Source organism: Accipiter gentilis, chromosome 2, assembly GCF_929443795.1.
Source record: "Accipiter gentilis chromosome 2, bAccGen1.1, whole genome shotgun sequence".
Lineage (NCBI taxonomy): Eukaryota > Metazoa > Chordata > Aves > Accipitriformes > Accipitridae > Astur > Astur gentilis.
The window spans coordinates 12,395,321-12,420,734 of NC_064881.1; the positions used below are offsets into that span (position 1 = coordinate 12,395,321).

Below are 25,414 nucleotides of genomic sequence, written 5' to 3' on the forward strand. Positions count from 1 at the left end.
ATTCCAAATGGCATCTTACCTTCTCGTAATGTTTCAAACACACACACACACACAAAAGAGAGAAGTGTGAGTAAACACTTCTTAAAAACATTCTCCCTACAGTTCAAAAGTTTATTACACTTTTGTGACCAATTTTCTGACATGAAGAGATCATTATAACCATTTTAAAGTGTTTCAGGAAGCAACACATGGTATGCATTCAGTGTATGCTCTGGCAATATTCAGGGTAGTAAGTGGTAAATTTGCAACCAACTGTGCAAAACAAAATTACTCAAAAAAAGCAAAGAAGCAAATACTGCAAATAACCCATGATGAGAAAAGTATCATAGAATCATAGAATGGTTTGGGTTGGAAGGGACCTTAAAGATCCTCTAGTTCTAACCCCCCTGTCATGGGCAGGGACACCTTCCACTAGACCAGGTTGACAATTCCAGGGATGAGGCATCCACAACCTCTCTGGACAACCTTTTCCAGTACCTCACCCCCCTCACAGTAAAGAATTTTTTCCTTACATCTAATCTAAATCTTCCCTCCTTCCGTCTAAAGCCATTACCCCTTGTCCTATCACTACATGCCCTTGCAGAAAGTTCCTCTCCAGCTTTCTTGTAGATGCTTCCAGCCCCTTTAGATGCTGGAAGGCTGCCATAAGGTCTCCGCGGAACCTTCTCTTCTCCAGGCTGAACAACCCCAACTCTCAGCCTGCCTTCATAGGCAAGGTGCTCCAGCCCTCTGATAATCTTCATAATTTGTGTTGAGACGACCATTCACTTTGGCTAGTTCTGAATTAAAAAAAATATATATACAAAAAGGCATTAGCATCATTGATCTGTACTGTAGAAACACATTTTCTTTGTTGCGAGCAAGGATTTTCATAGGCATGAAGTGAATAGAACTGAGAAAGTAAGTGATCAGATTGTCTCATGAAGTTTCAGCAGACATGTTTGGGAGGATTATCTTACTGAACATGTATTTTCTGGGCTGCTACACTCATGTAGCAATTCCACACACTTCCACATTTACTTTTGGTACTGTAATTTTTTTTGTGCAAAAATAACATGGAAAAAAAGCAGTCTTTCATCTATGACGGGCTTAATAGGTATTAAGCACTGTAGAGCTAACCGATTGTCACCATAGCTGTATCTTTCTCTACAGAGTAAAAGGATGAAGCAACATAATGGTATACTTGTACAGCAAATCTAATACTGGATGAACCACACAGTTGTGTTGACAATGCTGATTAAGTGCTCTACCTTGCATTTACAGTGATTAATTTCATACGAAAGCTTCCTAATAATAGATGTTCAGACTGTGCTCTGCTATTACACAACAGGACAGTAAATTGGCCAGTAGGAGATTTGGGTCTTGCTGAGAGATAACGACAAATACCTGTCAGTACAGCAGTCAGTCTATTTCTACTTCCAAACAACCTGAAAATGCATATTCTGGTTATGCTGTTCACATGGAGAAACGTGGAACATCTTCAGCATTTCCAAAGACTAACCAGGCAATCAGCAGTCTAGTCAAGTGCTGCTAAAATCTCCTTTAAATACTTCCGCCTGATGCACAGTAAACCAAATCAGCTAAAATGAAAGCCATGTCTATTACCTTCCCTGTAAGGGTCTCTCTGCAGGTCTGCCCCCTTTTTCAATGAAATAAAGTAGGCAATCATTCACACACCAAGTATGTATAAATAAACCTTACTAGTCAGTATTTATAACATATTTTCTGTTGTGGAATCTTAAATGTAACTAAAGTGGTATTGCAGTGCCTGTTAAGGCCTCTTCCAGCACTAATAACAACTATTAAAAGTCAGACCTTATTGTTTATGTGACATTTGTCCTTTATTCCACTGTTATCTGAATTATTTTCCCTTTAAGTCATTCTTTCTGGGGCTTTGATCCTTCCACCCCTATTCAGACACTAGGCAAGAAGAGCTTCTGAAGGGTATTACACGCCATTCAAAACACTGAGGGTTCAGCAGGGCAGGCCATGTATAATTTCGTTTAGTTCAAACACAACACAAAACTTCAGAAGCCTGTTCCAGTTATCAATTTTATTCGAAAGGTGTCTTCTATACATTTTTTATATATAGAAATAAATATGAAAGGCCTATACAAATATGAACACTTAGAGAGTACCAATACTGCCCTTCATTTTTTATACTCATCTTTCAATACTTAAAGGGACAAAACTGCATCAAACAGCCCACATATTTAGTAAAATAAATTTTACAAAATCTCAGTTCACAAATGTCTGTTCATGTCTAACAGAACCTTTTAGACTGAGTTTTCTTTTACATATACGCAACCTCAACACGAAATACGTGCAGCTGCCTTTCAGAATTTCACAATATAGACTGATTACATTTTCCTCAAGATGGACAGTAAAAACAAAGTCATACTTAAGTTATACTCCAATGTAGGAATTTGCATTATCACTTTTAATGACATACTGTGTTAACATAATATTTTTTAAAAAACATTCAGATAAATTAAAAAGAACACAATCTTGCCTTCAAATAAAACCCAAGTCATTTAAAAAAACTTCAGAATGGGCATTTGCTTTTACATAATGTGATTCTTTCCCAAACTTTAAAAAATTTAATTCAACACCACATAAAATGCTTTCGATGTAAAATAACATCATAAAATAAGTAAGCTTTTTGCAAACCATAGTTTATAGACTTTCCCATAAAGTCATATTTTTCTAACATAGGGCATCATCCACATGCATTTATGTAATCTCACTAATTTACACATTTATGAGAGTATAAAGCAAAGCATGTGCTTAAATGGTGGGGGGAATGGATACCAAATTGAATTCAATTGCTCTTTCAAAAGTTGGGGTTTGTTTTTTGGTTTTGTTGTTTGTTGGTTTGTTGTTGTTTTGGGGGTTTTTTTTAAGAAAAGGTCAAACCCCAACAATACTGAAAGGAAACCACATAATATAGCAAAACCCTCTTTTGTCTTTCCTTGAGGAATTTGTCCTCTATCCCAAAACTACGGAGTTCCCGGATGCTAATTTAAGAACTGTAGCTTAAACTTGCTGGGAATCAAAAGAAATATTTCAGATATTTCCTATTTGGACAATAAAAGCGTAGGCTTTAGTTCAGAAAAAAACTAATAACAGAATTTACTGTAAGTGCACAAAAGCCCAATCCTGCAACTCTTTCCTGTTCATTTAATTGTTTTCACTTAATGAAAGTGTATACAATTTCCCTCCCAACCCCGACTTAATAACTTACGTAAATAACTGTGAGGAATATGGATGTTAAACAGTTTACAAATACACTAGATTTAAAGGGTATTTGGGAATGTCCATCCTGTTTTTCAAAAGAACTACTACTTTTAAAAGAAGTGTTGTACTAATATTTTCTTTCCTTCAAAATAAAGCTTTATGAGCTCATGTTACTAAACAGTACTCTCATTTACACTTCTTAAAGTTCTTGGCTCATTCTTTCAAAGGAGAATTTGCAGGTTCATTGAGAAGTATACGCAACAACTCTCTACTCAAGGGCAGATATCCAATATGGCTCGGCTTGGAATAGCAGCTGTGCCGTAGGGTTCTCATTCACAGCATCAGAGTAGTTTCCGTAACAAACTTCCTTGGTTCACTGCAGTTCTCTAGTCAATTTTCACTCCTCCAAACTCTTTCTGAGCTCACCCAATAAAACTAACCACTTCCCACCATAGGTTTTGCAGGCACAGCTAGAGGTTCTGCAAGCCACAAAAGGTTGACTGTTTTCCAGCAACACAAGAGTAACGACCTAAAGAGAGTTTTCATAAATGCTGTACGGCATTAATCTGGCCTGCAAAACCTAGTTCAGTGATGATGATCAAGACAGTAAGGCCCTAACTCTACAGCAGGTCTAACATTCAGGTTAAAGAGCAACCATAGGCGGGGAGAAAAAAAACCCACAAAAGAAAAAAGACAAGTGACAATGTACATAAAGACTTCCAGTGTCATTTTTGAAAAAAAAAAAAAAAAAAAAAAAAAAAAAAAAAAAAACCACCAAAAACAAAAAAACGCCTTCAAGATAGGAATGCATTTATCAAAGACTAAGCTTTGCCCCGTTACGAATGATTTGAAGTTTGGGTTCCTGAGCTTGATACTGGACAGGGGGAAGGGCAAGGGAAAGTGTCTTATATCTTAAATTATACAGCAGTATCATAAGGACAGTATTTAAAACCTATTATTAGAAGAATGAATAAGTTACTATAACCAAATAGTAGTTTATTCAGAAGACCTTAATCTTCCTTCTTTTGTGTTTGAAATCGTTCCATTAAAGCCCTAAATATATTTCCTGGTATTTTCTGATGTTTTTCTATTAGAGCTTGGAGTGCTGCTTTTGTCTGTAAGGAAAGAGAAACAGTTTTGGTCAGATTAAGTCATCTTTATATTGTTCATACGTTAACACAATTTCTAGGCTCTCTTTATCCTTTCAGATGTCACAGAACTACTGCAAGTTCAAAATACTATTTTTCCATATTTAAGCCCACAGGCTGTGTTTGTGGGATCACTGCCAAGAAACAGATCAACAAACTAGTATATTTATCTCTGGTAGCTGTGTTCACAAGTTCTATTAGTGATACGCAATACTAAAATGATGATGGAGTAAATTAATGAAGAGACCTAGATCTATAAAGCATGTCAGTGCCTGTGTGCTGTACTGCAATTCAGAAACTTCTGCCTATGCCCTGGTTTGCATCAGTAACACTCTTCCAGTATGTGGGAACTTTGCTTCTACACATGCTCAGAAGCAGCACTGGAAACACAGCTGTGTCTCAGCACATTTGGCTTGTACAAAGGAATTATCCCTGTACCCAAGTCCCCTAAAGGAGCTGGTCCTCTAAAGCACACTTGGACCACACCTAAAATACTGCATAGGACAGCAGCATTCACTTTCACTCAAAAACATAGCAGGCCAAAAAGTTAATAGCAGCCATTCTTACCATATAAAAGCTCTATGAGGAACATTCAAAACCAGGGCAGTATGCAAAAGCTATGGTGAGGACATGCCGTAACCTTCCTATTCTGCCTAGTGAAGCACAGGCTACTGAACTCTTAAGGTCAGAGACAGAACAGAGAACTATTTGCCTTTGTTAACCAGTGGTCAGCAAGGGGAAAACTGATTCTTGGTACAAGCTCCCACTGTTTACATGAAGTATGTGATCAACTGTTAAGTCCTGGGAGAAGGTTCCTGCCCACATCTCTTTATAGAGATGGTCCTAAGTGTCTCTGCAAATCTAATATTTCTATTAGGCAAATAATTCGAGCTTAATTTTTTCTATATATAATGGGAAAATGCATACTATGCCACAGCCTTAAACATGAGATACAATTTTAAAATCATTGTAACTAGGATCCTAGGGGATTCACATTCTAGGGCCCTTATCTAGCAGAATTTGCACTTAATTCAGAAGCAAATGAGGGTTGGCACAAACATAAGATGCCAAAGCATGTTTGAAAGTCACTTAAACACACATTCTCTCCTGAAAGCCAACAATTCTAAAGTCCTGTCAGACTGAACCCCCAAAAGAAAGAATCAGTTTTCCATAACCAGGGCATAAGATAATGCAGATAAACATGATAAGATGTCATTTTGCAGAGATCTAATCAGAGGGTAAACAGGAGAGACAACTGAACTGACACCTGCATGGTCAAGAAGAAAATCTCTTTCTCTCAAGTGAAGAGAGTGCGAGATTCTCAGAATGCTAGAAGTGACCATCTGTGGAGCTTCCAAAAATGGCTATTTCAGCCCTCTCCGACTGCTGCATCACTTAGGTTTTACACTTCTGTAGTGTGAAGCCTATTAATAAAATGAATGAACATGAGAACCTGACAATCCTTTTTATAAACCACCTAAATCTGAACTAGGGGAATGTTCAAAAGTTAATTTGTTGGGCAAGAAGTTGGAGGAAATATAAATGGAAACACACTGTACAAAGCAGTGAAATTATTTACCTTAAATTTTTTTATTGTATGGAATTGAAACAGTTTGTGGCCACAAATTTGCTATATTTGAGAGGTTTCATTAGTACCTTTCTGAAAAGGCCAAAAACCAGAACACTTTCTCTGGGTGAAGTACTTATGACTTTCTCAACTCAGAGCAGTCTTATCTGACTGAACTTCAGTCCCTAAAGCAAGTTGTTTCTCGAAGCAAATACAAGGTACAGTATTGACTTCAAAAGGGCTAGAACATCTGCAAGGTATAGTAATAAAAAGATAGTGTTTAAGAAGGACACTCAGAGTTAAGGAAGTCCAAAGCTTACCATGATTCCAACAACTTCTATATCTAGCTCCAAGGCAGAAATCACTATCTTGACAAGAGTATTCCAGTGTTTTCTATCACAACAGTCAATATTTTAAATATATATATGCATATCTGTCTTACCTTTGCAGTTAGTTCCTCAGCAGTTATATTTGGTTCATATGGAATGGGTTCTCCGATAAATGTACGAAGCTTGACTGGAAATCCACCATACACAGGAACTAGTGGCAATCTAATACGTTCATACAGTGACCTAAATATTTCTAATGTGAAAAAATTTAGGGGTAAGGGAGAAAGCAGGAGAAGAAGAAGGGAGAGGGGTGGAGACGGGGAGGGGGACACAAACAGACAGACTGAGATTATTCTGTAGGTTTTTTTCCCAGTATGTCTTAAAACCGGCTTGTCAAGTAATCCAGCCCCTGACCCAGATTCTCAAACAATGTGTCATCTCAAGTGCTATTCTACCCTTGACTGTCATTTCCAAAAAGCTGCGTTAATGCTAATGTCAGACTTGTTTCCACCCTAACTTCGTGTGGTATCTCTCCTTCAAAGAGTAGCTGCAAAGAGAAGGAAGAAGAGGAGAAAAATCCAGTAACTGCCTCTCTGGAAAAGGAGGGAATGCTACACAATACAGGTTACAGTTCACCTAATTTTACAGGTTAGCATAAGAAACTAGTTTTGGAAGACTGTTCTGTTCAGTCCCACAGAAATAGTCTTATCTGTCTAAAGGCCAGTCATGCTAAAACGCTGAATTGCCCTTTCAGATTACACACTGGTTGCAGTAAAATAATATAAAAAGAGAGAAAACCCAGGTATTTCTATATCCGCTCTAAGGAGACACATCTTCTACCCCACATGCCACCTTCTAAGCATCTAGCCCAAATGCAACCAGAACAGCTTCCTTGCTGAATGGGTGCTAATACCCTCTCTCTCAATTTTAGACAAGAAATTCCTTTAACTGAGGTGTTGGCATAAGAAAATCCTTACTGACCAAGATGTGGAATTTTCTGTATGCAACCTATAAGAACAAAGAATATTCCAAAACTATTGAAACTGGAGTAATGCCTCCAGTGATCAACAGAATCCACTTCCTCTAGCACCCCTGCTGTAGAATATAAGTAGCATGAATGATGTTGGCTTAAATTTCTGCTTGTTTGGGAGGATTCTCCTGAACACAGTCAACAATTAATTGCTGTTTATTTTCGTACAACCTAACAAAAGTGTGAATTATTCTGCATGTCTACATCAGATGCCTTGGCTTTCTCCATGTAATATATAGCTTTTAATTAGAGGGGGAGAGAAACAGAATTGTTTTCCCCTGCAGTCCTCTGATGAAGATGATGATGCCATACTTGAAGCAGAATATGGCATGGAGGAGACTGTTCAGGCCCTTCCTGATAGATGGTAAATTGGAAAATACAAAAAAAGGGGTGTTAACACTAGCAGATCAGCAGAGATGTGGGCATCTAATCATCCCAGAGGTGGACCCTTCAGCCATATACCCATCTATTCATGTGCTGGCTCGAAGTCCCTATAGAGGTGAGGAAAGAGAGCAGGCAAATACAAAGTTTTGTGAGGAACCACAGGTTTAGTGCTGAACAGTAAACCAACTACAGATTAAATATATTTCAAACCATTTGAAGTTTAGGTACAGGTAGAGGTGTAAGCAGAGAGCTTTAAGAGAACATTTAAAGAAAGTACATGTCAGTTGCAAACCCCTGTTTGCTTTGCTTCTTAACAGACAGCAGAAAACCTAAAGCTGGCCTAGAAGATATAAGCAGAGTAAAAAAGTGCTCTAAATCTATTTGCCTTTTTCTGGCTCCTTTTTCCTTTCTTCTACTGCTTCTGTGAAGGCATACTGTTACGTGGAGAGTAACTTAGATGAGCCAATACCACATCTAGTCCTGATATTAAATCCTAATAACATCTCTGAACTCTACTGGAGAGCAAACCTCCAGAAACAAGGCTGTGTCAAATCTCATATTTATATGGGGATTATTTCTACAGAGATAGGCTAAACACATATGGAAAAATAAACTACAAAAAAATAGAAAATATCTTACTTATTCCTCCTAATGTCCTAACGCCTTCTCGAACATTTTGTGTAAACATAGGAATGATGGGCTAGGAGGGAAAAAAAATAATTAAGAATTTAATGAAGATAGCACTATCTAAAAACTTCTACCTCACTTAAATCCAACAAGCAAATTAATTTCAGAAGTGTTTCTCAGACAAGGACACAGAGAAAGCAAAACAAAGTTCTTCTGCGACCATCTGCCATGAGGTTTCAAGTTGGAGAATACCATGAGATTTCAGTAAGTGACTGTTTCAGCAAGTCCATTTTCTCAAAGCAGCCCAGAATTTCAGAACGTATGGAGCATTTAGGCATCTGCTCATCTAGCACTGTTTGCACAGTTGTGACTTAAGTGGTTAAACCTGTTGCTTAATTTGTAGTTGTGCTCAAAGGGAAGAATTCAGAGGATTGGGACCCCAAACTTGTCTGATTCATCTCTGCTGTGCTGATTGTATTGCTTCCCATATGACATGTCATATTCAATACATGTCCATGATTTACTTCTGCTGATGAATATTTGGAATGGTGTTGAATATTTCAAGTTTTTATTGCTGTTTTTGAACTTGAAAGCAGCTGTCAAGATTTACAAGAACCAGGAGGGGGTCCACTACTACATAAGGTTTTTTAATATCATTTTATAGTTTGTACTTCCTGTACATAGATAGCATCATCAGAAATACAGACTCTTTATGTGATTTTCAAACATTCAGATTCTTTCAAACTTTTTTAAACAAGCATGGAGATGAGCTAGTAAATGAAAGTTTTCAGACAGTTATCATGTTGGGGTTTTTTGGGGGGAGGGGGGAAGTCTGTAAATAATCCAATGCCAACTATAGAGAATAAAAAGAAATACAGTTGCCTAGGCTGAATGGTAACAAACTTCTTTATTCTAGAACCATCTTATTTGGAACATCTTACTTTTGACACAGAGGTAGTGATTTTTGTATGTACCAAGTTGGTTTATATGAAAAAAATTCTTGCAAACAAACTGCTGAAATGAAACAACTTCAAGAAGTTGAAGGTCCCAGTTTTAGACACATTTTTCTGATGTTTTAGACACATTTTTCTTTCCATGAGGAGTTATGCTCACAATTAAAGGTGACTTAAAGTTCATCTTTAATCTAAATAAAGACATTTTCCCCACTTTCAGCCTGCCTCTGAAACTGTTCGTATTCTACTGCATCTCTCAGGATTTTTTTTGGGGGGGGATGAAGGTGCAAGACCTTTATGAGGGCATAAAGGGAACTGAACACAAATTCAATAAAATAAATATAACTAATACAACCATAGCTGAATCCCAAGTACGGCCTTTCATATGCTATTACAACACATTAGTAAAATCTAAGTCTGTTGAAAATATCTTGTTTAAACAGTGTTATTTTCCTCCTGAGAAAAAGTTATGCACACTTAAAATTGGGTCTTAAAAGTATTCTATTTCTGTATAAAATCCAGAGATTTAACTAGTCTCTCTTTGACAGTACCTAAATATAAAACTCTTGGTGTAAGACTTACTTTCAAATTAGGCATATGCAGACCTATGGTCATATGCACAGATCTTTCAAGTACAAATATAGAACAAGAGGGACTCTGAAATTATTATTAAAATAGTTACAATTCAAATATATCATACACTTATGTGCATTTCACAGTTGGTCCCATATGAATAATTATCTGCCTGCTGATCAAGCACAATGCTATATGTTAGACCTGAAGAGACAGTTCACACTAGTGAGCAGCATCTCCTCCTGCCGCTGTATGCCCTAGACATCTCCTACTACCACAAAATGCCAATACAGTACGTAATGCCAGAGAGTCTATACTGTGTTGGGTCACAGTATACTTCAGTGGTAGGGAAAACAGAAATGTTGACGCATGGTTGCTTCCCAACCATTCTGGTCAGGGTTGAGCTATCACAATCCTGACCAGGTATGGTAAAACAGCACAAGCTTGTAATGTAGAAACTGTCCTGCATTTCATCTCTCACTCTTTTAAACTCTGGATTTCCTGACCACACTATTCCTAGTTGACTCCAAAGCCTTCTTATCAAAAGCAACAAAAAGAGTCTTGAAATGTAGTTATGAGAGCAAGTAGACCATATCCATGACACTCAGCAATATATCAACTATATGATAAATAAAACAGCTTTTCCTGGAAGAAAGTACTAATAAGTTAGCATTCTTTGCTTCTCTTTTGTGATCTGTCATACTTACCACTTTTGCATCAATGGCCACCTGAGCAAAGCCCTTCCGATTACCCCAGATAATAGTATACATTTCATCACTGAAGAGTGCTTCCCGAACTCCACCTGGGGCAATGGCTATCAGACAGCCCTTCTTCAGAGCACTGACACATTCTTCTTTTGGTCCATGCATAACTCCATGTACATCAAGCAATATTTTAAAACCTGTAGGGTAAGATAATATTAATTCAGAAAATGTTAATTCATGCTATCATTGAGTACAGATTCCCAGCACAGAACACAATGGCTAAAACTTACTTGTCTAATAACCTGTAACCCCAAATGAAAGATGTTTCTAGAGGGACTGAAGCATTAAGTCCTGCTTATAAATTTTGGTGTAAAAAGTTGAAGATTTAGGGGTTTCAGTGGCTTTTTGTCATAGTAAAGTCAGCTGCTACCTCACAATCAGGACTAAACTGGAAAAAACTGGCAAGCACTGTGTGACATCTTTCATGTGTTCTTCAAAGGAGTTGTCAAGCCAGCTCCAGGGCACTGGTTCCTTGCCCAAGCTCTACTTTTCAAACTTAGCACAGTCCTAATAAAATGCAACAAGAGAAAATACCAGCAAATTATTGTGGGTTTTTTGTTTTGTTAACTTTGGCAAACAAAGAGCAGTCTGTGCACAAGCAGGGGAATGACAAAGAAAATGCAGCATTCTCTGTGTTGCAGATCACTGCAGTAATTGACTCCCTGGTTCAGTCTGTGAGTACTCGGATGGCCTTTCACACAAAGAGGCATCTGGCAAGCCTGGGTTGGGTATATTCGTCTTAAGTTAAGATTTTTCATTTACTGAAGTGTTCAACTGTAAAGTTACATAAACGCCTCATATCATCTTGAATTTGAAATGTCATACTGACCCTACTCTTCAAGAAACAGCAGGACATCAAAAATTTGCTTACAAGCATCAAATGGGCACAGGCTTCACCAATTTAGACAGCTAGTCTAATGTGAAAGAACATAACTAGCATAAACCTCTGTTTGCAGGAAATCAATCATGTTCACTTGGTTCAATAAATTTTTAATTTATACAGTATTTATGAGTACTGCATACCAAAATAGGAACTTTAGATGACCGAGCGGTATGGGAAAGATTACTTCTCTTTCTTCAAGCTTCCCACTGAGGCAAACAACCTTATCAGCCATAGACAAGGACACAGAACCAACCTAGTAGAGTTTGCCCCTCAGTAACAGATTTTTTAACCTCAGGTTAACAAATGAATAGTTGTTACTGTGTACATACATTTATTATATACAGACTCTCTGAGGAAGAGTCCAAATATAGTTAAGAAGACAGAGCTGTCTTCTCTTACAGACCGCTTAAACTAAGGGCTGGGGAAGGAAAGCATGAGGCAGCATATCATTAGTTTATTCTTAACTAAATACTGATCTCTAACCAGTCTTTGTAGTTGGTGTGGGTATAATTACTGATTTATATCTATACACAACTGGGATCTGTCCGTAAACATGACAACAGAACACAAACTCTATTACAACTGTCTCATATTCTGCTGTGCCTGCCTCGCACACTGCTGATGACACTAGCAGTCTTCATCTAGGAGCATCTGCACAGAAGACATGTGAAATAGAATTTTCCTGAAGTAATTTAATTTCTCTCGGCTGCTTTGTTTGTGGAATCTTAAATAGCTGGTTTTTTACAATGTTTTACATTCCCAAACTAATTAAAGCTCTCCGGAATGTACCTGGTGCTAGAAAGCTGCCTGTGTCTAAGCCCTTTCTGTCAGTGCATTCAGGAGAGAGATGAAACAGAAATGAGAAGTGTTGAGCTGAGCATGAAAAGAGACTCCAAGGAAGCAGAAGCTGTGAAGAAAGTTTTCCCTTCTGCATTGGACATGCTGGGAAAGGGGCGGGGGGGCTGTGATAGAGCAAGACCATAAGTCTGTCTAGTTCATAGGTCAGAAAAAAACAAGAACAGAATATGGACAGAATACAGGCAAAAATTTGTAATACAGAATAGTGGTGGGGTGGGGTTTCAAGTCTTCATAAAATTTCTGAGCCGTATTTCCCCCCTTGACATTTAGTATAAACCTCATATTCTGAGCTGTACCTCATAGCCTAGCCAGCAGATCATACATTACTATCAGCATCTCTGCTCCAGTAGCAAAGAGGAAGAACCTGGCTCTGTTAGAGCAGCAGAGAGACAGGAACTAGTGCAGTGGCCCTGAAGGGTCACTCTGTGCCGAAGGTACAGGTCATCATGGAGTCAGAAGAAACACTGGCATAGTAACTGGCTGTTGCACGAAGGTGACCAAGAATCTCTTTTTCCACTTTAAACAACAAAACAACTCTCAAAATTATCTAAACACAGTTTTTCAGCCTTCCAGAGCATGAAGGGATGCTAATTTTTCCAGATACCAAGAAGTCCAAAATTAATTTTATTCTGCAGTTCAACCTAGACTCTGCCCTTTGCCCCAGCACACCCTTCTCCTGTTTTCCACAACACTGCATCTGGACCACTGTTTGAAAACCCTTTGGAGAGTACCCAGTAATGCATTTAACACTCATCCCAATAAGCACGCTATATAAATTTCTCTAACTTAGCCCCAGTGACTGTAACATAGGGACTGTCAGCTACCTGGTAGAAAAATGGCAAGGATGTCATCATTTTTCTATGGTTGACCCTTAGGACCACAGACAGAGAGGAATCATTTAGGCCACTGAATCCAACCATCCACAATTGTAGGTAACCACGCCTGTGTATCTGCAGAACATCTAGTCCACAAGACACTTTGCAACACCTTGTGTATGTAACAGACAAGAAGCCACAGCTCCTTTCCTCTGGGACATGACAGGAGAGGGACTGTCTTAGATTCCTAAAATAGCAGGCAACCTTTTAAAGAGGGCTCCCAGATGACTCTAGGAAGCAGAAATGGCCCATACTATAGGAGGGGTGATAGAGAAGAACACAAGTGACATCTCTGTCTTCACTGCACTCTTTGGAAAAAGATTTTCTCTTAACTCAACTTTAGAGAAATCAACGTATTCCTGAGCATTACACAGCTAAGAATCTAAGAGAACCAGAAACCATTGGAATGTTTTTTTTCCTGTGACTAACCTCCAGTATTTAAAAGGAAAAAAAGAAACCACAGGACCATTTTTCATATCCTTCTGCCCCAAAACGCAAGCAACAGAAGCATACAGAGTACTGATACAGCATAAATTGAGACAATTAATAGTTTCCTTTTTCATTAATGTGAAAGAAAGAAGCATTAGGCAATGTTCAATAGGAATCTCCAGGTATCTATAGGAAGCCTCCTATTAGGTTAGATTCCCTTCACAAGTTATCAAGCTGTATCCTTCAAGACTAAGCAGTAGGGAGAGGCATGTTTGACCCCTTGCAGGTTCATGCATCCCTTAGGAGGCAGAGCAACATTTTACAAACACACTCCAGTTAATTGCAGTTAATTCAGGACAGCAGTGCCCAATGCAGAGGATGCAATGAGACTGCAAACTGGCAATTGCATACTGGCATGGGCCCAAGATTCAGATTGATGGGACAAGCCATTCCTCACAGCTATTCATAGTAGATTCAATAATCATAAAAACAGAAGGATCATTAAACCAGCTAATCCAAGTGTGTCTAACAGCCTACAGACTCTCCAAATGCACCCCCTATCCCACGTCCCCCATTTCTCCTGCATTGAGCATAATAACTTTTGGTTAACTAAAACATCTTCTGAAAAGGCATCCAATTTAATCTGAAGGCTTAATGAAGATCAGGCAGTCTTAGTACTAGGATAAAATTATGGCAGTCTTTCTGGTTTGATTCACAAGAGAAGCACCATCTATCTGAGTTGCCAGTCATAGATTATTCTTCAGATTTTGAGACACAGTCCAGAACATTATCTGGGCTCTTTGGGCTCATCTTCCCTGAATAGTCTTAATTTATTCACAGAACCAAAGAATTATGTAGGTTGGAAGGGACCTCTGAAGGTCATCTAGTCCAACCTCCCACTCAAAGCGGGTCCAACTAGATCAGGCTGCTCAGGGCCTCACCCAGCAGAGTTTTGAAAGTCTCCAGGGATGGAGATTCCCCAACTTGTCTAGGCAATCTGTTCAGGTGGTAAAATACCTTCCCACACATCTAATAAAAATTTCCTGTGTTGCAACTGCTCTGTTGCTTCTCATTCTATCACTGTGCACCTGTCAGAAGAGTCTGACTCCCTCTTCCCTGCACCCTCCCGTTAGGTTGCTGAAGACAGCAATAATATCTTCCCCTATCTTTATCTGGTACAGGCCAAAAAAAACCAGTTCTCAGCCTCTCCTCATACATTGTGTGCTCCAGCCCCCCATCATCCACTGAACATGCTCTAGTGTGTCAACGTCTGTCTTGTACTGGGGAGTCCAAAACAGGACACCATATTGTGAGACGTGCTGGCACAAGTGCCAAGCCAAGGGAAAAAACCTCTTCACTCAGCCTGCTGGCCACACTCCTGCTAAAAAAAGCTCAGCGTGCAGTTCATCTTTGCTGCAAGGGCACGCTGCTGACTCACGTTCACCTTGTTGTCCACTACAATACCAAAGTCCTTTCCTGCAAAGCCACCTTCTGCCCAGGGTACTGCCACATGGGATTGCTCCTCCCCAGATGCACAACTTCATATTTGCTTTTGCTGAACTTTGTGATGTTTCCGCCAGTTCATTTCTGTGAAGGCACTCTGAATACCACCTCTAACCTCCAGTGTATTGACTGCTTCCCCAGTTTGGTATCAACAATGAACTTCCTGCAAGCATGCTCTAACCCCTCATCCAGGTGTGCAATAAAAACATTAAGCAGAGCTGGTTCCAGTATCAGTCCCTGAGGAATGCCTTTAGAAACCAGCTGTTAGCTAGATGGTATACTGCTGAACCCGATTCTTCAAGACCAGCCATTCAGCCAGATGTCTCTGTGATGCTACTCAAAAGTATGCTCAAACTTAGAACCTTATTTTAAAGCAGAAATGAAGAAAAACAACATTCTCTCCCACTTGATAAACAACTGTGCATAAGTATTGATACAATACATACAATATGGACCCAAATCTAAATTACAAAATAGGTTACGTTAGTCAGCTATATGCAAAAGATTTGATAATCAACTGACAAATCCTAGCCTGTTGGCAAAAGCAGTTGTAGAGGCAAAGCCATGCTGTTACCATTATGAAAAAAGTTCAGTTTTCAGAGGATTAAGGCTGAAGTAAAACTATACTGACAAAAGGACAGTTTTCTGATACGAGTTGTTTCCACTAAAAGCACCAGTACACTACAGAACACTCCTGTAAATTCACAGAAAGAATTAAAAGATTTTTAGTCACAAACTGAACTTGGAAAAAGAACTGGGTACTACTGTATTTCACACACACAAAAACCAAACCCCTCACAAAATTAGTTTCACCAATCAGAAGTGTTTTTCACTACACTGTCCAGCCAAAATCTTGCCCTAAACATATTTTTCATTTTCTTCATGCTTCACCTCACGTTTCACACAAACTTGTTGGACACTTCTACAGCTTTCCTACAAAAAAGATTCTACTTGGAACAGTCTTCTTGGAGACAGGTTCCACTGCCCTCCGTACTCTCAACTGAGTGGGATACAAAAATACATCCATCTCCCCAGATTAATACTATCAACTTTAAGAGCATTGCTTCCAAACAGTTTATTTCATCAGATTATTGCATGAGCCAGTCTCATAAACTCATTCTTGTTTGTAAAGAACATGTTAGAGACAGCTGTACCTCAGCACTTTCACTAAATTTGTCTGAATGTCTGTTCTGAGAGCAGCATTCCTGTGGCACAATTTTTATTAACTACACCATAAAAAAAAAAAAATAAAAATTAGATTTCTCAAACCAGTTGTTGACAATGAAGTATGTTACCTGGTAATCTAAAGACGAAATGATCAGCTACTATGTGGCAGTATCTCTTCTTTTGTATAAGAAGTCTAGCCATGAAATAGATACAGTCAGCAGGAGTAGCTCCATGATAGAACACAATAAGTCCTGGTCCTTCAGGAATATTTTCGGCACCATGAAGCTCATAACCTGTTAGGTGTTAAAGCATAACAAATGTCACAGTCTGACACAATTCTATCCCAAAGAAACTCTGGCAGGTTGGCAAACTGAAACCAATAGCTATTAAGCAGCAGTAAGTGCAAAGTGACTGCTAAAAAGTCAAGAGATTACTTGCAGCATTTACTAAGTTGCTTTCACAGGAAATACAAGTTTAATTTAAAACAGAAGAGTCACATTTAAAGAAAGAACAACAACCAAAAAAAATGAAAACAAAACACCCAGCCTCACTGTCTTGAACTGTATAATTTTTCCTTACTTTTTCAGTTCACTGTCTTCAAGGCTGCAGAGTCCTCTTAATCAACCATTCAAGAGAAATCAAAATAAGGATTGGAGTGGTAAAACACAACTATTTCAAGCTACTATTTAAATGAAGTTCATTGCCACCAGTAACTGTTTAAGAAGATTTGACATGACAACATCCATTTAGATGTCACCTTTTACTCCAGAGTATGAAGCTTATCTTTGTTACTTACTTGCTCCATTTTTCTGTCACTAAGTACTAAAACCTAATTGGGGCTTTATATGCTTAATTGAAACATACATAAAAACACACAAGTTTCTTAGTGAACTTACACTTCTAATTAAGTGCAGAATATATTCAGTTAACACAAAATATCAAAATGCATCAGTATAGAACGTATTCACTTAAAATTGAGCAGTATTGTTACAGTATCTTGGCTGTGGTCTTTTTTTTTTTTTTTTTAAAAAAAAAACAACCAAAAAACCCAACAACAACAAAAAAGCCCCAAACCCTGTCACTTCTTCCAAAGTTAATCAGATCTGCAATTCCCATTCCACTGGGGTTTTTTGTTTTGTTCTTTTTTTTAATTCTGAAGGTATTCTTGACTCTTCTCCCTCTATTTTACTTTCTATACCTGTGGAGCTGCAACATATTGCAAGCATATAATCTGTACCATCCCAGTGACCACTAACTGTGCTCCATGCCAGCCAATCATAACCAGAATGATACCTACATCTAGCATTTGCATAATATATGTAAAGTTCCAGGTATCACACATCAGTTTGGAGCTTTTTGGTTGTGGGGTTGTTTGGGGGGGGGGGGGGGGGGGGGGTGGGGAGGTGGGGGGGGGGTGGTCCCGATGCTGTGAGATTTCAGGATGAAAAGTTCTTCCTATGATATATCGATTAATCAAGCAGGGGAAAAATACAATTGCAAAACATTTCATTCTTTAGCAAGAGAAGTGTATAGAGAACATGGAATCAGCTGGCAGGGCAGAAAAAAGTCACCACTGTCAGTAAGGGACTGGATAAGAATCTTGCCTGCGCAAATAAAAAGTTAGACCTTATAAAAAGAAAAAGTTACTAAGGATGAAAAGAGCCAAAGCCTTAAAAAAATAATTTTCTTATGAAAAAAAGTAAATAGCTTTTTATTGTGAAGTGAGCATTTTAAGCTCTTTGATGTAGCTGTTGATTCTGATCTAGTGTACTTTCCTAGATTTGAAAGTTACATCTTAGTCTTACAAAGCCTATCTGATACAGCCGCTGCACCATCTGGTTATCAATGCCTTGAAAACCTGCTTCCCTTTGACTAGAGAACAAATAGAGATGATTTTCAAGAAGGATTTGTTCTTCATGTAAATTGCTCTTAAACATCTCTTTCTCCTTTGGCTGCATCTAGACTGAATGGTTCTGAAAGAGGCTTATGATTTCCTTAGAAAGAAAAGCCAATTCATTTATTAAGTCTGTCTTTACAAAAGAAATAACAGTAGAAGGACAAGAATAGAGCCCTTAGTTTTGACATTCTAGTAGAGAACGCAGTTGTCAAATACATAGACAAAAAATAAAAAAATTAGGGTTCTGTAATAGTTTGGGGCTCTAAAGTCAATTCGAAGCAACTAGTGAGCGAACTGACACTAAGTGCTCCTTTAAGCCATCATTTGGCATTGTATGTAAAAGACTGGTTAAGTACAATTAAATTATGCTAACGTGCTGACATACTAGCTGTCAGGTAACTGGCATTTAAATATAGTTAATGGATCTAATTTTTAACATAGCAAACATTTCATGTCCTCCTGGAATGAGGAAATCCAGGAGTAGTTATAAAAAGTAAAAAAGAAAAAAAATTAAACAATTTTTTAAAATTCCTTATATATTCAACTGGATGAAAGATCTTATTTTGTAGCAGCAAAGGAATAAATGCATAAGACAAAAAATTCTACATCCAAAAAAGTCTCAATGGCTTTTTTTTTTTCTCCCAAGCACCACTGGCAGTCATTGATAAAACAGAAAAAAAAATTGGCCTGAATTTTAGATATCATGCAACAGCAGCAGCAATCAGATATATATTGATAATCCTGAAAGGTAAACCAGGAATAAGAGCTTCAGCAGTTTTTAATGAAAAGTCAGATCTTGCTTACCATGCCATATTCTTCCATGTCCATCCCATAGGGTAGCCAACATCTGTTTTGCACCACCCCAAAAATCATTGGAATAAGCTTCCTTTAGTTCATTCTTCCTTTTATAAATATGAAGAAGGAGAATGGAAGTGTAGAAGAGGATGATGAGAACCCCCGGAAGTAGTAAAACTACTGCAAGTGGAAAAAGCACCCATGAAAGGTAGACTGCATAACTCAGATAATCTTCAATATGCTCCACGCCAGTCCATTCTCCCAGAATGTAAGTCAGGCAGGTTAAGTAGGACATAGGAATCGGTCCTGCAGTACAGGACTCATTTCCACCTATCATCTCCTGTTTAATTTAAAAAAAAAAAAAAAAAAAAAAAAAGGCAGATGAATAAATCCTCAAAAAAGATAGACCTGCCTATACTGTTTAATCATACAAAAAACCTCTCTGACACATTTACTCATACACCATTTATCCCACATCCCAGCAGCACCTATTAGAAACATAATGGTTCATACAGCAAAACCTTTACTTGATTTTTTTTTTTTTTCAGTCCTTTCCTTTTGTGTAGTGGAAATGCTGACAATTCTAATTGACAGAGTTAGTGCAATTGCTTAATCTCAGGCTAAGTTTTTATCTCATTAAAAACTGTTCAACTTACGCAGATCCAGAACATTTGTATAGTTACCAATACCAATTTATACTGTATTTTTGGTTTTCAGAAATCTGTATTGATTAGTGTAATTTATTGTTCTACACAATACACTCAAAACCTTCTCCCAAGCACTTACTACAACAGGAAACAGCACAACCAGAAACCCAGTGCTATAAAAAAAACCTGCTGAACACTTCCACTGTCCACAAGCATACAATGACTCAGGAAGATGATGGTCTCTAATAAGCAAGTGTCACTCCTGTAAAGACCTTTAACTATATCTGGAAATTTACAGATAGTGAAACGCAAAGTCCCAGAGGGACACAGACAGGCTGCAGAAAGGACAAGGAGAAAAAGATCACAAAAGTCCTCTAGAAGTTTTAACTGCTCTGGCTTTACTCTTGTCTATGTGTAAGAATCAATCTTTTCCAATGCCAGCTCCTAAGAAGTTTCAGGGCTACACCTCTCTGGGCTGATATTTCAGGTTTTCTGTAATTCTGGAGCAACACTTTTTTCTTAGCTTTTTACTATTTAGGGGAAAACTTGCTATTCGCTTCATCTTACAAACATGAGACAACCCGTACACTTGGCTATCTTAGCTACAGTTCTAGAACAACATAAATAATACCTTGGGGAAGAAAAAGTTATCCTAATCTAGAAAAGTTTTGGTCAAGACTTGAATTAACTGTTACTCAGGACCAAGAAGAGAAACGTTTTGCAACTGTAATGTAGGCTTGTAGAGGGAAACAGATTAAGAGCAATAATTTCTAAAAGAATCTAAGGTTGGGTTGGTTGTGTTTTGTTTTTGTATTAAAATGTGACTTACATCATAAATGACTGCAAAGGTACTATGCCTAGATAGACATGTATCTATTACTCCTTCACTCTTGCTCTGTTTTTGCAAGCAACAAGTGACTGAAATTCAGAAGATAATTTTGCTAATACTACCATAACCCCAATGACAACAAAAACTACAAAAGCAGATCAGTTTTGCTCCACATTTGCTATGAGATGTTGAAACATGTACTAGAGCAGAACTCATCTCACTTATTTCCCGGTCTCAAATTTTTTCCTCCCGTTCTGATAGGCCAAGGATGTTCCTTTTCCTTCTGTTTTGAAATTGGCCTCTAACCACATTGCTCAAGTTAACTCCTACTAATGAGAAGAAAGCTGATCTCATGACAAGGACTTTGCTCCCACGATCCATGCTTGTTCCACTAATTCAGGCTTACAATATTTTGCTCCTCAGCATGTTCTTGAGGACAATGTGATGAGCAGCATCTTCAGCGATGTATAAGCACGTAGCATTAGTGACATGCACTTCACTGATTTCATGCACGTGTGTTAGGGAGGATGTTAGGGGAAAGGACAGGAGAGAGCAAGCATGTGGAAAAGCAAGAGAAAGCTCCTTCTCATTCCAGTTGCCAGCGCTGAACTTCAGAACCTGTCAGGCAGCAAACACCCACAGCAAGTACAAGAAATGTGACTTGTGAGACCAAGCAACATTTAGGAGTAGCATTCAACACCACAATATTAATCAGATTGTTATGCCTGGACTTCTCCAGTGGTTCCACCTACTAGCTAGAGAACAATATGGAGCATGGGTTATGGCACAGAAACATTTTTCAAAACTCGGAGGTGATTATACAGCTTTAAAGATTACTTAAATTATACTCTCCCACCTATTATATTTTTAATTCTTTATGGCTTTCTCCAAACACAAAATCCTCACCAAGTAAATTTAAAGTCCTGTCCACGTGCCAGCCTTGCAAAATATTACTTGTCCTTTTGCCTGTAATGTTAGATGCAATACCTTAAATGCAATCATCGCAGTTTTATAAGTTTACTTGCATATCTATGCACTAACCTGTAACACAAATTAAAATCCGACATCTTTGCTGCCAACCACAGAGGTAACATCTAAAGCACTGCCTTCCATTACAGACAGTCAACTGTGAACAACACTGTTTCCTCATCTTGAAGAGAATCATAGAATAATTTATATTGGAAAGGCTCATTGAACAGCATTTGTCCAACCTCTTGCTAACTAAGAAGTTAGATCAGGTTGCTCAGGGCCACGTCTAGTCCAGTTTGTAATATTTCCAGGGATGGAGATCCCACTGCTTCTCTGGGCCCCTAATCCAGTGCTTGACCACCCTCATGGTGAAAGTGATTTTCCTTATTCTAGTTAGAATTCTCCTTACTGCACTTTGTGCCTGTTGCCTCCTGTCCCTTTGCTGAAAAGAGCTTAACTCCCCCCTCTCTATAAGCACTCATTAAGAGCAGCGGTAGATCCCCTTTAAGCCCTCTCTTCTTCAGGCTAAACACACGCAGCTCCCTCCGCCTCTCCACAGACACCATGTGCTCCAGCCCCCAAACAATGTCAGTGACCCTCATCTGCACTCCTTCCAGTTCGTCAGCATCTTTCTTGTGAAGCTCTAAACTGGACTTGAGGTCTCAAAAGTGCTAAAAAGAGGGTAGTAAATACTTCCTTGATCTAACGCCTATGGCCTTGCTAAAGTAGCCCAAAATGTAGATAGCCATCCTCACTCGTATTTGATTTACCATCCACCAGATAAAGGCCTACTCCAGGTCTTTATCTCCTGTAATTTTGCTCCCCCCATAACAAGTCCAGCATTCATTCTGATCACCCAGGGTACATCCACAAAAGTACTCCGTATCCAAGCCCAAGTGCGATTTACGTTACTGCCACATTGGACACCCTACCAAAGGCAATGGCAGTGAAGAAGCAAAGACAGATTCTGTCTCCATGATCAAAAAAAGCACAGGATGCTCCACACTGAATAAAGGTCCAATATAGTTCATCTACGCCACTAACAGATAGTGTCATTTTGGTCTGTTCGAACTTTACAGCTGTCTACTCTACGACTGCCCAGAGCAGTTAAAATTACAAGATAAAGCACACTGTCTTCTAGAAACACCAGCAACGTCACTCTGATTAGGACCTCATTCAAGCAAAGAGAGACTATCCTGCCCTCCTTGTCAGAGGTTTTCTGACATCTGCCACCATCCAAATCTAAAACCTACAATGGGGTGCAGTACTACTACATCTCACCCTTAGCCAACTTACAGGCAGAATCCCTCTGTAACACAAGCAAACCCTTAAAGGACTTCTTATTTTAACTGACACCAATAACACATTTCCTGCTGTGCAGTTCAAACCAAATATTTCTCATTTGAGTTCTAGCTTCCTCACAGACCAGCTTATATGTATTTTCACTAGATGAAAGAGATGCAATTTCTCATTTGACTAATGACAGCGCACCCTGACTTAAGCTTATGCTTAGGGCTTTACGTTGACGGTGAAATGGAAACCAGGCTAACGTGGAACTCCTTTCACTGACGTCTAGCATATGACCCAGAAAAGTCCTTAACTAAACGACAACAGTGGTCTTCAGCTGCAGTCAGCAGATGCTGCGTTACCTGAGACCCTATAGCTCACGCTAGAAGAAGCGATTATGGAAAGCAACGTACACTGCTGTAAACCACACACAGTGTGATTTCAGCATGTGTATGAAATGTGTAAGTGGAACCTCCGGAGAACGTTCCAGTCCCTCCAAACTAGAAAGATGCTGCAAAGCAACAGCTACGACAGGCCCCTGCCAACGAAAATACACCGCTTTCCACTGCATCAGCCAGCTACGGGGAGTATTTCTGCTAGAATTCACAACGCCACCACAAAGGCAAGAAGAACAGAAGACCCCGACAATCCTGCTAACGGCATCCGCGGCCGGAGAGACCCCAGAAGTCAGAGGGCGGTTGGTTTCGTCCTTGTTTTGAAAGAAGGCTCGGCCTGCTTCTTGCTGCTGTGACGGCCGGGCAGCGGTTCCTTCTGCAGCAGGCTGGCGGGGTCGGCGTTGCTTTTTTCTGACAAGAAGGACACAGCCGCAGCCCGGCTGCCCCAGTTAAGCGGCCCCCGTCCCGGCGGCGATGGAGGCAGGGCCCCAGGCTCGGCGGGAGCCAACACAGGCCGCCTCCCGCCCGGGGACCTGCGGGGCCGCAGCGGGGGCCAGGCCCCGGGCGAGGACCGACCCCCCCCACCCCCACCCCCGCCCCGGGCAGCGCCCGCTTACCTTCCCCTGGCAGCGGCGGCTCCGGCTTCAGCCCCGCGTCCCTGCCGGGGCCTGGTTTTACTTCTCCGCCCGCCGCCCCCGCGGAGGCCGGGTGCCCGCGGGGCGGCCGGGCTAGGGCGGCTCCCCGCGGCGGGACGGAGGCGGGAGGACACCGGGCGGGCGGGAGGGGGAGGGGGAGGAGGGTCGCGGAGAGAACGAGGGCGACGGCGGAGCGTCGGGGCCAGGACGGGACGGGACGGGACGAGAAGAGAACTCCGCGCCGCCGGGGGCGCGGGAGCCGCCCGGACCGCGTCCGGCACGCACCGCCCGGCACTTCCGGCGGGAGAGGAGCGGGCGCCGCCAGGGGGCGCGCGTTTCCCGCGAGCGGGCGGGGCGGGGCGGGGCGATTCCGCTGAGAGAGCCCGGGCGCGGCTCCAGGCGGCCCGGCGCACGTGGCGTCCTCACCGCCGCGCGCCCTGCCCTCGGCTGTCGGCGACAGCCATCGCGACAGCGCTGGCTGCAGGCTCCGTCAGGGCTTCGCCCGTCGTGTTTTTCTGCCTGGCCGTCTTTTACGCGTGCGTCACCTGCCCGTTCGGCTCCTGTGGTTGGTCGGTTCCGCTTTCGTGTGGCGGTATGTGCGCGGTTGTCCAATTAATCTGTTTTTCTGCTGTCACCAGTAGGGCATTTTGCCCCAACGCCAAATCTTGTAGTTCGAGGTGGGTACGCTTTACGTACGAAAAGTTAAGAAAGAGGATTTGCTCGCGTTGTTGGTGTGCAAGTTATACACCAACAGAGTCATAAATGCGGCTTATGTTTTGAGGCAGGCACGGGTCGTTTGCATTTGCTGGGTTTCATTTCTTTTTTGCTGTATGATGGAGTGGCTAGAAAATACGTGTAGCAGCGGAGTGATTGGACCCCCGATTACAGTTCTGTTTGTATGAAAAGAAACTAGTTTCTGTAATACCAGTTTCTAGTTCTAGTTTCTATAATACTGCTCTAAAAAGAGTCAAAATTTAGAGGGGGCCTCTAAAATACTATTATAGTAACTGCTCTTCACTAGAGCAGTATTGTAATGTTTCTGGAATAGTTTAAAGTTTTTTTTATTACTTACAAAAATCACTTACATGTCATTTAAAACCACTCACATCTCTCAATCATAGTTTTGTCTATGACGTTGAGACCCCAGAAAATACTCTCAAGACAACTGCAACAGAAGACAACAAATAGAAATTAATTTTTACTCCAGCTCATTTCAGCTAAGCTGCTGATAATACAGGGATGCTGCTGCAAGATGAAATAGCCCAGGAAAGACTTGAACTGTGTTAGCAAAGTGTTAACAGCCGTCTGAGATATGGAAGATTTAGGCTGAAGTTCCTGCTTTGAAAGACAATCAGTGCTCTGATTACGTATGCCCTGTCCAAGGCTAGTGCTCTGAGTTGCAGCACAGCCCCCAGCATCAGGTATCGGAGGACATGGAGTTTGAAAGGTTGTGCAAATTCAGGTGACTTAAAGTGTTTTAATTGATCGTAGAATCACAGAACCATGGAATCATCTAGGTTGGAAAACACCTTTAAGATCTTTGAGTCCAACTGTAAACCTTACACTACCAAGTTCACCACTAAACCATGTCCCTAAGCACCACATCTACATGTCATTTAAATACCTCCAGGGA

The 25,414-nt window shown here is 40.2% G+C and overlaps 1 protein-coding gene across 2 annotated transcripts; it reads right to left on the bottom strand.

Annotated features, from left to right (window-relative positions):
- Positions 1 to 2,034: 2,034 nt before the first annotated feature.
- On the bottom strand, positions 2,035 to 23,933 carry LOC126048648 (transmembrane protein 68-like). 2 transcript variants are annotated; one of them, XM_049823902.1, is made up of 7 exons: positions 23,764 to 23,933; positions 19,029 to 19,359; positions 16,456 to 16,620; positions 10,556 to 10,749; positions 8,335 to 8,395; positions 6,395 to 6,534; positions 2,035 to 4,352 (listed from the first exon to the last, which is right to left on the bottom strand). In XM_049823902.1, exons 2-7 carry the CDS (start codon positions 19,354 to 19,356, stop codon positions 4,248 to 4,250), a joined length of 993 nt encoding a protein of 330 aa, XP_049679859.1. In that variant the 5' UTR covers positions 19,357 to 19,359; positions 23,764 to 23,933; the 3' UTR covers positions 2,035 to 4,247. The 2 variants fall into 2 exon arrangements, with proteins under 2 accessions (XP_049679859.1, XP_049679867.1); XM_049823910.1 differs by lacking the exon at positions 23,764 to 23,933 and adding an exon at positions 23,359 to 23,622.
- Positions 23,934 to 25,414: the final 1,481 nt, after the last annotated feature.

What these genes read in the sequence shown, in the direction of transcription:
- LOC126048648 (XM_049823902.1), bottom strand. Translation starts at nt 19,356, where the DNA reads ATGATAGGTGGAAATGAGTCCTGTACTGCAGGACCGATTCCTATGTCC. An exon ending in TTTCGTCTTTAGATTACCAG is followed by an intron (nt 10,750 to 16,455) that starts GTAACATACTTC and finishes CTTACCCTACAG; the next exon opens with GTTTTAAAATATTGCTTGAT. An exon ending in CTGAGGAACTAACTGCAAAG is followed by an intron (nt 4,353 to 6,394) that starts GTAAGACAGATA and finishes CTTTCCTTACAG; the next exon opens with ACAAAAGCAGCACTCCAAGC.